General features: G+C 35.4%; 2 protein-coding genes across 2 annotated transcripts in view; one reads left to right on the top strand and one right to left on the bottom strand.

The window, feature by feature from the left end:
• LOC107150301 (amyloid beta precursor protein binding family B member 1 interacting protein) overlaps positions 1–499 on the top strand; it is a 99,105-nt gene extending 98,606 nt beyond the window's left edge. The window contains exon 15 of the mRNA XM_015495281.2: positions 8–499. Within this exon, the coding sequence (XP_015350767.1) occupies positions 8–175 (168 nt within the window). The 3' untranslated portion in view covers positions 176–499. The remainder of the gene's footprint in view (positions 1–7) is intronic.
• Positions 500–1,226: 727 nt separating this feature from the next.
• LOC107150245 (protein adenylyltransferase SelO-like) overlaps positions 1,227–14,177 on the bottom strand; it is a 43,551-nt gene continuing 30,600 nt past the window's right edge. Inside the window, exons 16-18 of the mRNA XM_048812755.1 lie at positions 13,965–14,037; positions 8,095–8,174; positions 1,227–4,281 (exon numbers count right to left, since the gene is read on the bottom strand). Of these exons, the coding sequence (XP_048668712.1) occupies positions 4,159–4,281; positions 8,095–8,174; positions 13,965–14,037 (276 nt within the window). The 3' untranslated portion in view covers positions 1,227–4,158. The remainder of the gene's footprint in view (positions 4,282–8,094; positions 8,175–13,964; positions 14,038–14,177) is intronic.

Raw genomic sequence — 14,177 nt, 5'->3', positions numbered from 1 at the left:
GCCCTGCCTGGCCCCGGAACCCGCCGGGCCGCCCCCGATGGCAGTCAAAAGGCCTCCCGTGCCCCCCAAGAGGCACGAGAACCCAGGACTCCCCGGCGGGGGAGCGGGCGGAGAGCAGGATTTCATGTCAGACCTCATGAAAGCCTTGCAAAAGAAGAGGGGCAACCTGTCCTAGGGCAGCCCGGGACGTGCTTGCAGGAGGAGCATTGCTAGTGTCCAGTGCACGTCCTGCTGCTTCACTGTCAGGACGTCGCCTTCCTGTTAGATTCACTGTTGAGGTTTTCCGGACTAGAAATGATGTAGTCCAGTTCCACTGTTGTGCTCAAGTATGTTCATAGCAAGATTTAGACTATCCGACTCCAGTACATCTCTCTCCTATGTATTTTCACCTGGATGGAATTTATCTTCCCATTCAAGTTAACTAGAATGATGTCTTGGGTTCGTTTATTTTATTATGCTCTGAAGCCTCAAATTAATAAAAGTTGAAAGTTTTACTGAAGACGGTATTTTTAGAAATGATTGTATAAATTTAATGCAATATCAACACTATATTTGACTTTCTAAAAGCTTTCCAAATCCTGTGTCTTTTTAAGTCTTATAGATCTTTAACATTTTCTATTTCTATGTTGTGACCTTCAGAATTTTCAAAAAGTCAAAAGAGGAAAAAAAAAAAAAAACATGACAAGTTGAATATATTCAGTCTCTGTGAGACCCCTCCCTTGATTAATTAGGGTCCTGCACACATACAGTTTTGGTTTTGCTTTTTTAATATGTATAATGTAGTACACATTGCAAAAATGGTTTTTGGATTCTCCAATATTCCAATGCATAAATATCCCATAAAAATGTAGAAAAACAAAAAGGCAATTTCATATATTGTCATCAACCTAGAATGTTTTCTCTCAGAGATAATTTCTTTTATTTATTTATTTTTTCCAGAACTGCTATACCACTGCTACATCCCAGCCCTTTTTTGTTTTTGAGTCAGGGTCTTGTAAGCTTTGCGTGAACTTGCAGTCCTCCTGTGTCAACCTCAGGAGTAGCTGGAATTACAGGCATGTGTCACATGTCCTGTTCAGAGAGGAATTTAATGCCCAACCTCAATAACCAATTCATCTTGGGTTCCTGGTACTCAAATCTCTAATTAGTTTCTGAAAACTACTCTCTAATTAGTTCCTGATTGTTTTATTTTCATTTTTCTGGGTTTTTTTCTGTTTTGCTTTTTGCGGGTGTTTTTTGTTGTTGTTGTTGTTGTTGCTTTGTTTTGTTTTAATTTTAAAACTCCTGGGGCTGGCATTGTGGCTCAGTGGTAGGGCACTTGCCTAACAAGTATGAGGCATTGAGTTGGATCTTCAGCATCACATAAAAATTTAAAAAATAAAATAAAACAAAAGGCATTGTGTCCACCTACAACTAAACAAAGCATTGTTTTTTGAATTAAGGAAGATGATTAATCTTGAGTTTTAGTATTTATAGGAAATTAAGCTCTAAATTGACACATTCAGTTTTAAAAACCAAAATATTTAGTAATTAAAACTGGTAAGGTAGGCTTATAGAAGAAGGAGGGAACTTAAAATGCTTAACAGCAGATAAATCAATATTTTATAATATAATTCATTCTGTTCTATTTCCTGTTTGTTTTAGTTTGTGATTTTTTAATGTCACTGCACTGAAAATACAGCTTATCTGATACCTGACCAAAGCCTGGCCATTATGCAGATCCTGGGACAATACAGGAAAGGTATTAATGGCACAATTTGATCACAGACTGATTTGAAGATTTAAAGTTCAACAAAGAGATATAAATATCTATTAAAACACACAGTTGTCCAGGTCAGTCACCCGGTGGCTCAGGACAAAAGATCTTCAAAAGGATTATAATCTGGATTTACTTATCTGAGTCAAAATTACCACCTGGTTTGCAGATCAGAAAATGTATTCATCTTTGAGAATAACTTAGAATTTAGGACGATTATAAGCAAAAGAGTAGTGCTTGACTGAGTTTATTTCAGTCTAAAACCCTCAAAGGTAGTTCATGGTCATATCTGCAGAAGGAAGGAAAAGTGTCTTTCCATCTGACAGCCACAGAATCTTACGGATGAAGGCACCCTGAAAATATAATTGAGCCCATTCCATCAATGATGACTATGACTTTAAGTAATAAAACCAATTGGAAAAGCTCAAGTAAAAGGTGGCATTTATTCTGTGGATCAGAGGCACAGTCCCAGTAACACCAAGCATTTGCCTAGACTCTCAGCCAGGTCCTAGAAGAGGTTCCTGGAAATACAGTTCATTTCTCAATTTTCTTCTCTATACTTTTACCTCATTGTTACCCTCTTTGCAAACATTGTTACCCTCTGCATTGTCACTGTACTTTTCAGTCCCTATGATGGAGGAAAGTCACTCTGCAATTCCCAAATTTCTGTCAACTCTGTCTAAAGAGGCCGGGACAGCCTGGCTATCTTTCATCCTAACTGGAAAATTTCTCTGAAAAAGTACAGCATCGGTCAAGGTAAGGAAAGGCCATTTCCTTGTCACACCATCTTTAGCATCACTGTGGATCAGGAAGGGTCCAGAGAGTAGGCCGTGGAGACGTGGGAGAGTAGAAGAGAGGGATTTGGTTTAATGGGCTTCATTGAAGACCCCAGAAGTGTCACTTCTGAAAGGAATCAGGCCACGGAGATGGATCACATCCCAGTAACTTCCATCTATACCATATATCCTTATAGTGGGGAAAACTAAAAATTAAAACTACACTGTTCATGAATTTTAACATTTGATAATGTGTATTTTAGGCAAGATACTGAAGAGAATTAGTTTTGTAGTCAAAATATTCACATAGAGTTGACCATGTATTTATGGTCAGAAGTCTTAGAAATCTGTGCTTTTAGTTAGTGAACCCTGGGCAGAAGTTTGCTTTTGACAGACCCAGGCACCAGATCATGAACTCTGCAGTTTTCACTCAGTAGAACAGTCTTTGGTATCTGAGTAGAAGGTCTTCACAGACAGCTCCTATGCCTAAGTGTGATTATTTAGATTGGTCCTGGAAACAAAGCAGAATTTGTTCTTTTTTCATGAAGCTAAGTGAGGTCTTTGGATGAGGGCAAGTGCAAAAGCCAGGGCAGAGCTGGGGGATGTGGCAAAGAGTGCAAGGATTAAGACAATAATCCTATATCTTGGTTCATAAAAACTATACAATTTCTTATATAATGTCATCAGGACAAAGACCCATGTAATAGGTCAACTGCAACTAAAACTACAGCATTTGACAGTTTATAGGAAACATTTAACCTGCCATATGATAGAATCTGAAGTAAGATTTTGCCGTAAATCCTCAAAGGGAGAACATTTAGATCTTTATTATGATTCACATATTTGATTTGATCACAGAAATAATGGCTGGTATGATATTAAGATGATTCAACTCAATAATTGGGCCTTAGAAACTTTTAAATTTCTTCATTTTTGTATTCATTCATATTAGTTATACATAATGTTAGGATTCATTTTGACATAATTATAAATGCATGGAATATAATTTGGTTCAATTAAGTCCCCAATACTTATCCTTCCCTTCCCTCTCCTCCCTCTCCCTGTTTCCTTTCCTCTCCTCTACTGATCTTTCTGCTATTTATATATATTTATATATATCTTGAACCCAGTGGCTATATAGGTGAGGGAAGATTGGCCATGCACTTATAATTAGTAAGATGGTTAAATATAAATTTGAGTCATAAAAATATTTACTCTACTTCAGTAAATGTTTCCATAACAGAAAAAAATCATCTAGGAGTACAATTAAACTACATGCTTATCAATGTACCCCAAAATTCATAATATTTTGTAAGTACTAGATGAATACCTACAAATCATTTTGATTAAAATACTGTCAGAAGATTTCTTAGTCATTGAGGTTAACTCATTGTTTTGCTAAAAACATTTTGTTCTTCCATTAAGTTATTGATTAGAACAAAAATAATCACAGAGATGTTTCAAGAATAAGGTCCAATTTATTTGGCTAAAAATATTTTTGCATATAATCATTATTATTAAACATGGGGTTGTCATCAAAATGTAGATGATAATTAAGAATTTACAAAATAGATTATTCCATGTTAAGTTCAATAATAGAAGTATTTTTAATTGATTTTTCCCAAATTAAGATGAGCAACTGACTCTGAGATCTTTAGCCCAAGAAGGAGTGGGTAAGGCGTAGCCTGCTCTCTCAGCGGCAGAATGCTTCTGGAAAGGACTCCGAAGTACTTGCTGGAGAAGACGGACCTAGTTAAACAATTCAAGTAGGTAAAACAGATTTTCTTACTCAGGACCCTTGTTAATTTTCTAAATTTTGAAAGTGGCAAGGTACATTTTAAATGTATTTGCAAATATTTATACATTTTATCTTTTATCAAAACCTCAACTATAATTGTTACTTAGAATGTCTATTATTCCACAGAAATTTTTTAAGTACTACTTTGACCAAAATGAGAGAGAAAAAAACATATATATACATATATATATGTAGTTTTCTTCCAATATATATATACATACATATATATATATATATATATATATATCCATGAAGACTATAAATATATCCCTGTAATTTCAAGATTCCTTCACAGCATTGAGGATTATAATTTTCTAAAATATTTTGAAAAATAAAAGGTTGTTAATGATTTGCAAGCTTTCCAAATCAAGGGCATGGATTCCAGCTCATATTGCTTCCTCATGTGGAATTTTGCCCTATGAAAATAAATGGAGGCATCTAAGACACATCTCTTTCAACAATAAGCCCAAAACCACAATGTATATTTTCAGTGATTTTGTGACTTCCTTAGGTATTATGAAGGAAATGCCTCATTCTGATAGAAAAAGGTGACTGAAGCTGAATGTGGTGGTGTGCAGTTGTAGTCCTAGCTATTAAGGAGGCTGAGACGGGAGGGTCACTTGAGCTCATAAGCTTGAGCCAGCCTGGAGACTGGTTTTCTTCTTCTTTCATCAAATAATTCTTGAGACTTGTCTCAAACTAAACAAATGAACTAACTAAAAAGGTGGATGATTATCTACACTAAGACATTAAAGCCAAAAGACCATATTAGTATATCACTAATGTTTGTTTGTTTGTTTGTTTGTTTTGAGATAGGGTCTTGCTATGTTGCCAGCCTAGCCTCAAAGCCCTGGGATCAAGCAACCATCCTGCCTCAGCTTTCTGGATGCTAGGACTACAGGCAGGTGCCACTATCCTAGTTTTTATTTTTTAATTAATTTTTATTGTGCATTATAATTATATAAATAGTGGGACTGACTATGACATATTATTACACGTATACAATATAATTTGGTCAGTTTCATTTCCCAATACCTCCCCTTTCCCTCTTCTCCTCTTTCCCCCTAGTTCCCTTCCTCTACTCTACTGTTCTCCCTTCTAATTTCATGAGTTCCTCCAACCTTTGTTTTCCTTTTTTCTCTCTAGCTTCCACATATGACAGAAAAGACTTAATGAGACTTTACTGATTTCACTTAACATAATATCTCAAGTTCCAACCATTTTCCTGCAAATGACATAATTTCCTTCTTTATGACTGAATAAAACTCCATTACATACATATACCATATTTTCTTTATCCAGTATCTGTTGACAGGCTCTATAATCTGGCTATTGTGAATCGTGCTGCTATAAACACAGTTATGTGTACATCGCTATACTATGCTGACTTCAATTCTTTGGGATAAATAACGGGGAGTGGTATAGTTGGGTCACATGGTGATTCTGTTCCTAGTCTTTTGAGGAACCACCATACTGATTTCCATCGTGTTATACTAATTCACAATTCCACAACGGTGTATAAATGTTCCTTTTCCCCCACATCCTCACCAGCATTTATTACTATTTATATTCTTGATGATTTCCATTCTTACTGGAGATAAAATCTCAGTGTAGTTTTGATTTGCATTACCTTGATGCCTAAGAATGTCGAACATTTTTTCACTTATTTCTTGGCTATGTGTATTATTATTTAAATAGGAAGACTGCATCATGATAAACATAATGCTCTTAGAGCCCCTCCTGGAACTTTTCTCCAAGAATTTACTAGCCATGTCCTTTTATTGAAGTTAGCTGCATACCTATCAATCTTACCTACTAGTTTAAAAACATCCCAGCTAGATTTTTACACTTCTCTCCAGTGCCTTGCATTGAGTGGATTCTCAAGAAATATTTGATGAAAGAAGAAGAAAACCAGTTGCAGATATAAAGGGCTACATGTACAAAGGTTTAACAAAATCTTTTCCCTCTCTTGAGAGGGAAATGAGAATTTGACCTTTAGTTTAGTTTCTAGGTCTGTTCCCCTGATAACCTGATATATGGTATATGAATAGTATCACCATACAATATTGACTATGATTGACAATTGCTTAAGGACTGGTAGAACTGGAAATACCTGATATAGTGCTTTGGGCTTTCCTAAGTGTGGTACCTGTAGGTATAGTCTGTTGTGCGGACTTTGGAAACTCTGCCTATCAAGTTGTGATGAGAGACTGGTTTCTGTGCAGCATGAATCTTTTAAGCCAGGGATACCCCTGAATCTTCCCACTGTGGCTCTTGTCTCCTTGCACCCAGGCTGCACAGTTGGGCCTTACTGCTGGTGTGTACTGCTGCAAAAACTCCTAAACACAAGGAACCTCATGTTGCCCTCTTGGAAGCTATGTACCTGTCCTATATCATTCTGTGCTGATGGCGGCCAAGTGTGGTCTATAATAGTCATATCATTCTGGGGATATAGCTCAATGGTGTGCTTGCCTAGCATGCACAAGGTCCTGAGTTCAATCCCCTACATCAGGAAAATAAACAAAAGTCATTGAACTTAAGAAATCCTATCTTTCCACTCCACCCAGTAAGCAATGTATTATTGCTCAAATATAATTTGGAGGAAGAGAAAGAATATAAGCTAGGGAAAGAAGAGAAACAGGCCAACAAAACAACTTTAGTTTCCCCAGCTCAGATAAATTTATCAAGTGATAAATGCTGAGTTATTTCCTTCTCTTTGTTTTCCTTAGTGCCATAAAAAATTACATTTAAAAATATTCCATTTTCCAAAATGAAAACCTAAAATTGTCAGGCTAGTTAGACTACTGAAATAAAAAGTTAGTTCAAGTTCTGAATTAGAAATAGCAAAAATAGTTTCCTTTACATGCCAACTCTGATCAGTTGATAGTGACTACACAGCATGTTGTGAGTACATCTTAGGCTGTGATAAGTTTAGAGAGAAAGAGGGCCATGACCATCAATATTATTTGCTCCAGGATTAGGACCGGTCATTGACAACATGAATGCCAGGACTATTTTTGGTCTAAAAGAATATACTATGTGTAATGTATCTTTAAACAATTAATTATGAAAGATTTGAAGTGGAGACGCTATACAGAATAATATAATAAGCACCTGTGTATCCTCTATTCAGTTTCATAAACCAAATACTTCCAATATGGTTGAAGCCATATTGCACGATACTAGTATGTTTTTGTATGTTTTTCTACTATATATAATGGTAACACAATGTAAAAATATTCTGCTTCCTGCTTGTTATGTTTCACATTATATGTGAGATTCATTCATGCTGATGTGCGTAGCTCTAATTGATTCATCTTCATTGTTGCTAAGATTAATTTAAAATGGACTCAGGTTGGCAGTGCCATGGTAGAAGCACAGGATAATTCTAACCTGATAGGACCTAATTATGTTAAATGTTAACTATGCCCTCTGAAATGACACACCCTCAACTACATTTCAGAGATTAAAACTCAAAAATGTCCAAACAAAAACAATAAACAGCAGAATCAGACCCTCAGAAGTTCAAATATTGTACATATGAATTTTTTAAATTAAAATGAATAATTAAAATATGAACACATTAAAGTAGAAAATAAGAGAAAATGATTCTCTGATAAGCAAGAAAAAACAGGCAGAGTGAAATGTGGGAAGCTGGTGTTGGTAATGGTATGGTTGAGAATGTTTATAAACACAATAAGTATATTTAAAATATATCACATTTAAAATTAATAAAAATAAACCAGGGAAGTCAACCATCTTACCTCTGAAAAATCATTTCTTTCTGCTTTCCGTACTGCAGATTCAGCCATCCAGTTCTTCAGCACATACCTAGGATTAACAGCTTAACCCAGAGGAGAAAGTAATCTTAGAACAATAAATTACTGAGTGAACAAAGGCCACGTTAAATCACCAGTGAAATTAGTTAATCTTTTAAAAGTTTGCTGGCTCAAAGGAGAAGTGTCAGTATCAGACAATATTGAATGTTTCTGAATAATGTTGAGTATTTATTATGATATATAAAACACTTTAGTATCATGATCAACATCTGTTTTATTTAGTTTCATCATTAATTTGTTTTTCTCCACCACTGTAAGCTTATTAAGCATTCCATAAAGCTAAAGGAAAGTAGATAGTTCATTTGAATTAGGCCTAGCAGCCCACATGGAGAGTGAAATAATAAAACAGTTTCTGCCTTTAGCATCTGCAGACAACAGAACTGCAGTCTGACTCAGTTGCACTGAGTCGATTCTGCCCAGGAGCAAACAGGAAAGGTCACGTGATAAAACCCTTTATATACCTGTATTTTTTTTTACAATAACATGCATTTTTTTATATTAAAAAAGTATTTCAGGGGCTGGGGTTGTGGCTCAGTGGTAGAGTGCTCACCTAGTACATGCAAGACCCTGGGTTTGATCTTCAGCACCCCATAAAAATAAATAAATAAAAACAAAGGTATTGTGTCCAACTACAACTAAAAAACAAATATTCTTTTAAAAAATATTTCAATAATGGTACATTTTGAAAAATTCTAGGAACCATGTCTTTATTTGAGATGAACCTTTTCTAAAAAGATTTATCAACTGGGTGGAGAGGAAGCTTGCTCTTCCCATTGGTCTAACAGATAGTCTGAGAATTCTGAAGAGATCAGTCACATGATTCCCAGCTTCAGTTTCCAAGTTACTAGAATGAAGAGTAGATACCTATTCCATTTCAACTTAGGTTTAAAGATCTGTCATTACAATAGATAATCTAAAAATTAAGGATCCTTTGATCCAGTAATTCTACTTCTATAGGAATACAGTCTAAGGAAACATATTTAAACATAAAAGGAATTATTTGTATTAAAGGAAAACTAAAAGCAACTTAAATATTTAATAATAGGGGAATAGGTTTAGTAAACATTACATATATTTTCAAAGAAATATTATGCAGTCATAAAACATATATAGTCTAGGGCTGGGAATATAACTCAGTGGTAGAGTGATTGCTTAGCATTTCCAAGGCCCTGGATTCAAGCTTGAGCACTATAAAAATGCAAAAAACCAAAGGCTGAATGTTCTCTCTGATATATGGATGTTAACTTATAATAAGAAGTGAGGGATAGGGAAGAATAGAAGTACTTTGGATTAGACAAAGGGGAATAAAGGGAAGGGAGGGAGATGGAAATAGAAAAGACAGTAGAATGAATCAGATATGAATTTCCTATGTGGATACATGTCTACAAAACCAATGTAAATCCACATCATGTACAACCAGAAGAATGGGAAGTTATACTCCACATATGTGTATGTAATATGTCAAAATACATTCTACTGTCATGTCTAACTAATAAGAACAAATAAAAATATTTAAAAATTAATTAAATAGCAAGAAAATATGCTTAATTTATTTTTAGTGAAATAAAAGATCTGAAATTATACCATAGGGGCCAGGGATATAGCTTAGGGGGAGAGCATATGCTTGGAATGTATAAGGCCCTGGTTCAATAGAAAGAAGGAAGAAAGGGAAGGAGAGGGGGGAGAGACAAAGAATATTACACAATAGTATGACACTACTATATTTTCTCCTAATCACAACACATAGAGCCAGGGGCAATGGCACACATCTGCAATCCCAACGGCTTAGGAGGCTGAGGCATGAAGATCACAAGTTCAAAGGCAGCCTCAGCAATTTAGGGAGGACCTAAGCAACTTTAGTAAGACCCTGTCTCAAAATCTCAAAATCTCAAAATTTATTAAAATTTAATAAAGGGGCTGGGATGAACTCAGTGGTTAAGTGCCCCAGATTCAAACTCCAGTACCAAAAAAAAAGCAATAAAAAAAAGAAATTAGAGGCAAACGCATCAAAATGTAAGTAGTAATTGTATTTGGATGAAGGGAATATAGGGTTCTTTTAAATTCTTCTGCAAGATTTCATTTTCATACAGAATTCCTTTATAATAAAAACACATATACACAAATAGTGTATTTGCATTTTTTACACAAATGGGTAACTGAGATGTGAAGGGAATTGTGGATACATTCAGCTTAGGCTGAGAGTGAGAGTACAGTCATCCAGTTAAGAGTCACAAATTTGACAAAAGCTTTATAGGAACCTAGCAAGAAAGCACTATTAAAACACTCTAGGAATTGCAACTGCAAGCAGAAATACTCAGGATCAAATTTAAGATGTCAGATTTTTGATAGGGAGGTTTACCCAGTTAAATCTATGCAAACATTCCAAAATGTAAAAAATCTGAAATCTGAAAAAAGCATTTTGAATAAGGGATATTCCACCTATATAAGATTCTTTGAGTAGTTACTTGATTCTGTACAATCTTATCTGGTTTGGAACCTTCTGTTTGAAGTTATTTCTTTTGGCAATAAAATTTTAAGCAGTGATTAGAGAGAATTATATCCCAACAAAGTCCAACCAGAGTTCATATAATGAGATAAGCACTGATTCACTAGATCATAGGCTCTTTGAAGGCAGAAATCTAATTCATCTTGGAGACTTCAGCTTTAAATAATGTGACAAGTGCAAAAAGGCACATAATTGGGCTTAGTAATGCTTGCTGGATAAATCCATTTGGTGCTGGACAAAAATTACAACCAAACAAATTTTCATGCAGATAATGCCAATGTAGGTATTTCATGGCTTTAAAAAATTGTTCTTGGGCCAGGGATGTGGCTCACGTGGTAGCACGCTCACCTGGCATGCACAGGGTGCTGGGTTTGATCCTCAGCACCACATAAAAAAATAAAATAAAGATGTTGTGTCCACCAAAAACTAAAAAATAAATATTAAAAAAAAATTCTCTCTCTCTCTCTCAGTTGCTAAGGCTGGCTTTGAACTTGTGATCCTCCTGCCTCAGCAACTGAGCAAGGCCCTAAGCAACTTAGTGAGACCCTGTCTCCAAATAAAAAATTAAAAGGGCCAGGGTTGTGGCTCAGTCCTTAAGTGCCCCTAGGTTCAATCCCTGACACCAAAACAAATAAACAAACCAAGAAACACACTATATTCATCCCAGGGTTGCCTACACTCCTGTGGCAAAGACAGTTACTGTGCTCTGTAATAATACAGTAGTTGAGTACTTACTATGTGGAACTAATTTAATTTCTGCAATAATCTAAATGCATTGTATAGATGAGGAAACAAAAGTTATGTCAGGTTAAGTGGAAAATGCTTAAAAACTAGATCATAATGACAGCACAACTTTTTTAACTTTGGGTAAAAATCATTATAACTTCAAATGGGCAAATTTTATGGTATTCAAGTTATAACTGAATAAAGGGGTTAAAAATTATATACCAGAATATATACAAAGGCTTTAAAATCAGCTTAGTACAGTGAGGCAGCCACATCAATGTTTATAGCAGCTCAATTCACAAGAGCTAAGCTATGGAACCAAGCTAGGTGCCCTTCAACAGATGAATGCATAAAGAAATTGCGGTATACATATACATAGTATACTATTACTCAGCCATAAAGAAGAAGAATTTTATGATATTTGTCAGTAAATGGACAGATCTGTAAACTACTATACTAAGTGAATAATCCAGTCTAGAAAAGCCAAAGGTCAAATGTTTTCTCTGATATGTGTAAGCTAACCCACAGTAAGGGGTAGGGAGAAGAGAAGTTCAGTAGATTAGACAATGGGGAATGGAGGGAAGGGAGGGGAATAGAAAAAGGAAAGAGTGGAATGAATCTAACATAATTTTCATGTGTACATATATGAGAACATCACAGTGAATCCCACCACCACGTACATCCATAAGAATGGAATCCTAACTAGAATAAGGTATACTCCATGCTTGTATAATCATATCAAAATGGATTCTACTGTCATGTATAACTAAAAAGAACCAATAAATAAGAAATAATTACACATAAGAGAGAAAAAGCAGTGAAGTGTCCAGTGACAGGCTGACACCATCTAGCGGGCCTGTCTCCAGAGCGCACAATACACTACTCCTCTGAGAACAGTAAACCCAGGCCAGGAATGTACTTAGAAGTGAAAAGGACTCCTGAAGGGAATTGAGGACTCAGATTTCACTGACCTGTACATTCCTTTTAGATGTTTATTTCTTCATGCCCATATTATTCTTTAATTCCATATCCCTAGTAGACATTGTTACATAAATTTGTGCAACCAATTTTTTAGATATTTCAATATATAGATCAGTTAAATATAATATATGGGAATGTACCTTAAAAATAAATGAACTGCTCATTATGCCTCTGTCTTTTGTGGAAATTGATTTTTCTCATTTTCTTGAGAGCATACTGTTTAACATTTATTATTTCTCCAAAATAACAGAAGCAAAACTGCAGCCTTGAGCTCACAAAATTTCTTTTCATTTTACCATCTCATCCACTCTGTTATAACCAAACAAATCTAAATATGACAGACTGCCAATTATTTTTCTTTCAATTTCTTCTTTCTCTTAACTGCTGAGATTATTGATATTCTGGGCTGGTCTATGAGTTCTGAATGATTGTCCAAATGGACCTAAGTGATATTATGGTTTATATATTAGGTGTTCCCCAAAAGTTCATATGTGAGATAATATAACAAAGTTTAGAGGTGAAATGACTGGGATGTAAGAGGTTTAACATAATCAGTGCAGCAATCTCCTGATAAGGAATAATTTGGTGGTAACTATAGGCAGGTAGGGTGTGACTGCAGGAGGTGGGTACCTGGGGGTGTGCCTTTGGGATTTATATTTTCTCCTTCTTGACCAGATCTCTTTTTCTCTGCTTCCTGTTATGTATCCCCAGCTGCTTTCCTCTGCCACACACTTGTGCCATGATGTTCTGCCTCACCTCAGGTCCCAAAGAATGAAGCTGGCGATTTATGGACTAAGACCTCTGAAACCATGAGTCCCCAAACAAACTTTTCTTCTTCTAATTATTCTTGTAAGGTCTTTTGGCCACAGCAACGAAAAAGCTGCCGAAAACAAGTGACTAGCAACGAAATCCAGATGACACACATTAGCTCCTGATACAAGTCTCAAGGCTAAGTCTTAGGTTCTTCTGTCATGACTTATTTCATCTTGTTAGATCCTGCACTGCAAAATGAACTAACTTTCATTTTTTTCCATCTCAAGCCAGGTATGAAGTTACATGGTAAACTGAAAATCAATACATAAAAGATATCTATTTTTAAAGCTATCATTTATTAGATGTGTGTTATGTCCAGGCACAAGATACTTTCTACATATTATTGCTCATCCTTATAAAATATCCTCCATTTTACTACAGTTAAGACCTTGAGAGTTAGAGAGTTAAATACCTTGCAGATCAGGTAGCTAAAAACTGGCAGAGATGAGATTCATCTGCCTTATTCCAACCCCATGTACTTTCCACCATATCCCAAACCACTTATCTGTGTATTATATTTTAAAACAACATTATTTAATATTAGTATGAAAACTTACTGATAACAGAGCTATCATACTCTTAAAGACATCTGCTAAAATTAGGAAGACCCATATGTGACACTTAAATCCAATAAAATACTCACTTACAACTTATTCTAGTTAAAAACAACACAAAACTCAATCCCCTTAAGTGATTGTTTTCTGATTTTCTATAAATGTTGCTTTCATGTGATAATCCTTAAATCAAGAAAATCAAAAGGATTGCTTACTTATCATTCTTTTTCTTCTTTCAGAATCTGAGTCATTCATGTTACTAAAAATGAACAGAGGACAAATTAACCACTATCTCCCCAAATTATATTATTTTTATAAAAAGGAGGAAATAGGGGCTGGGGATACAGCTCAGTTGGTAGAGTGCTTGCCTCGCATGCACAAGGCCCTGGGTTCAACCCCCAGCTCCACCAAAAAAAAAAAAAAAAACA

The sequence above is a fragment of the Marmota marmota genome, unplaced genomic scaffold, assembly GCF_001458135.2.
Source record: "Marmota marmota marmota unplaced genomic scaffold, marMar, whole genome shotgun sequence".
NCBI lineage: Eukaryota > Metazoa > Chordata > Mammalia > Rodentia > Sciuridae > Marmota > Marmota marmota.
This window is presented reverse-complemented; position numbering and strand designations above follow the sequence as displayed.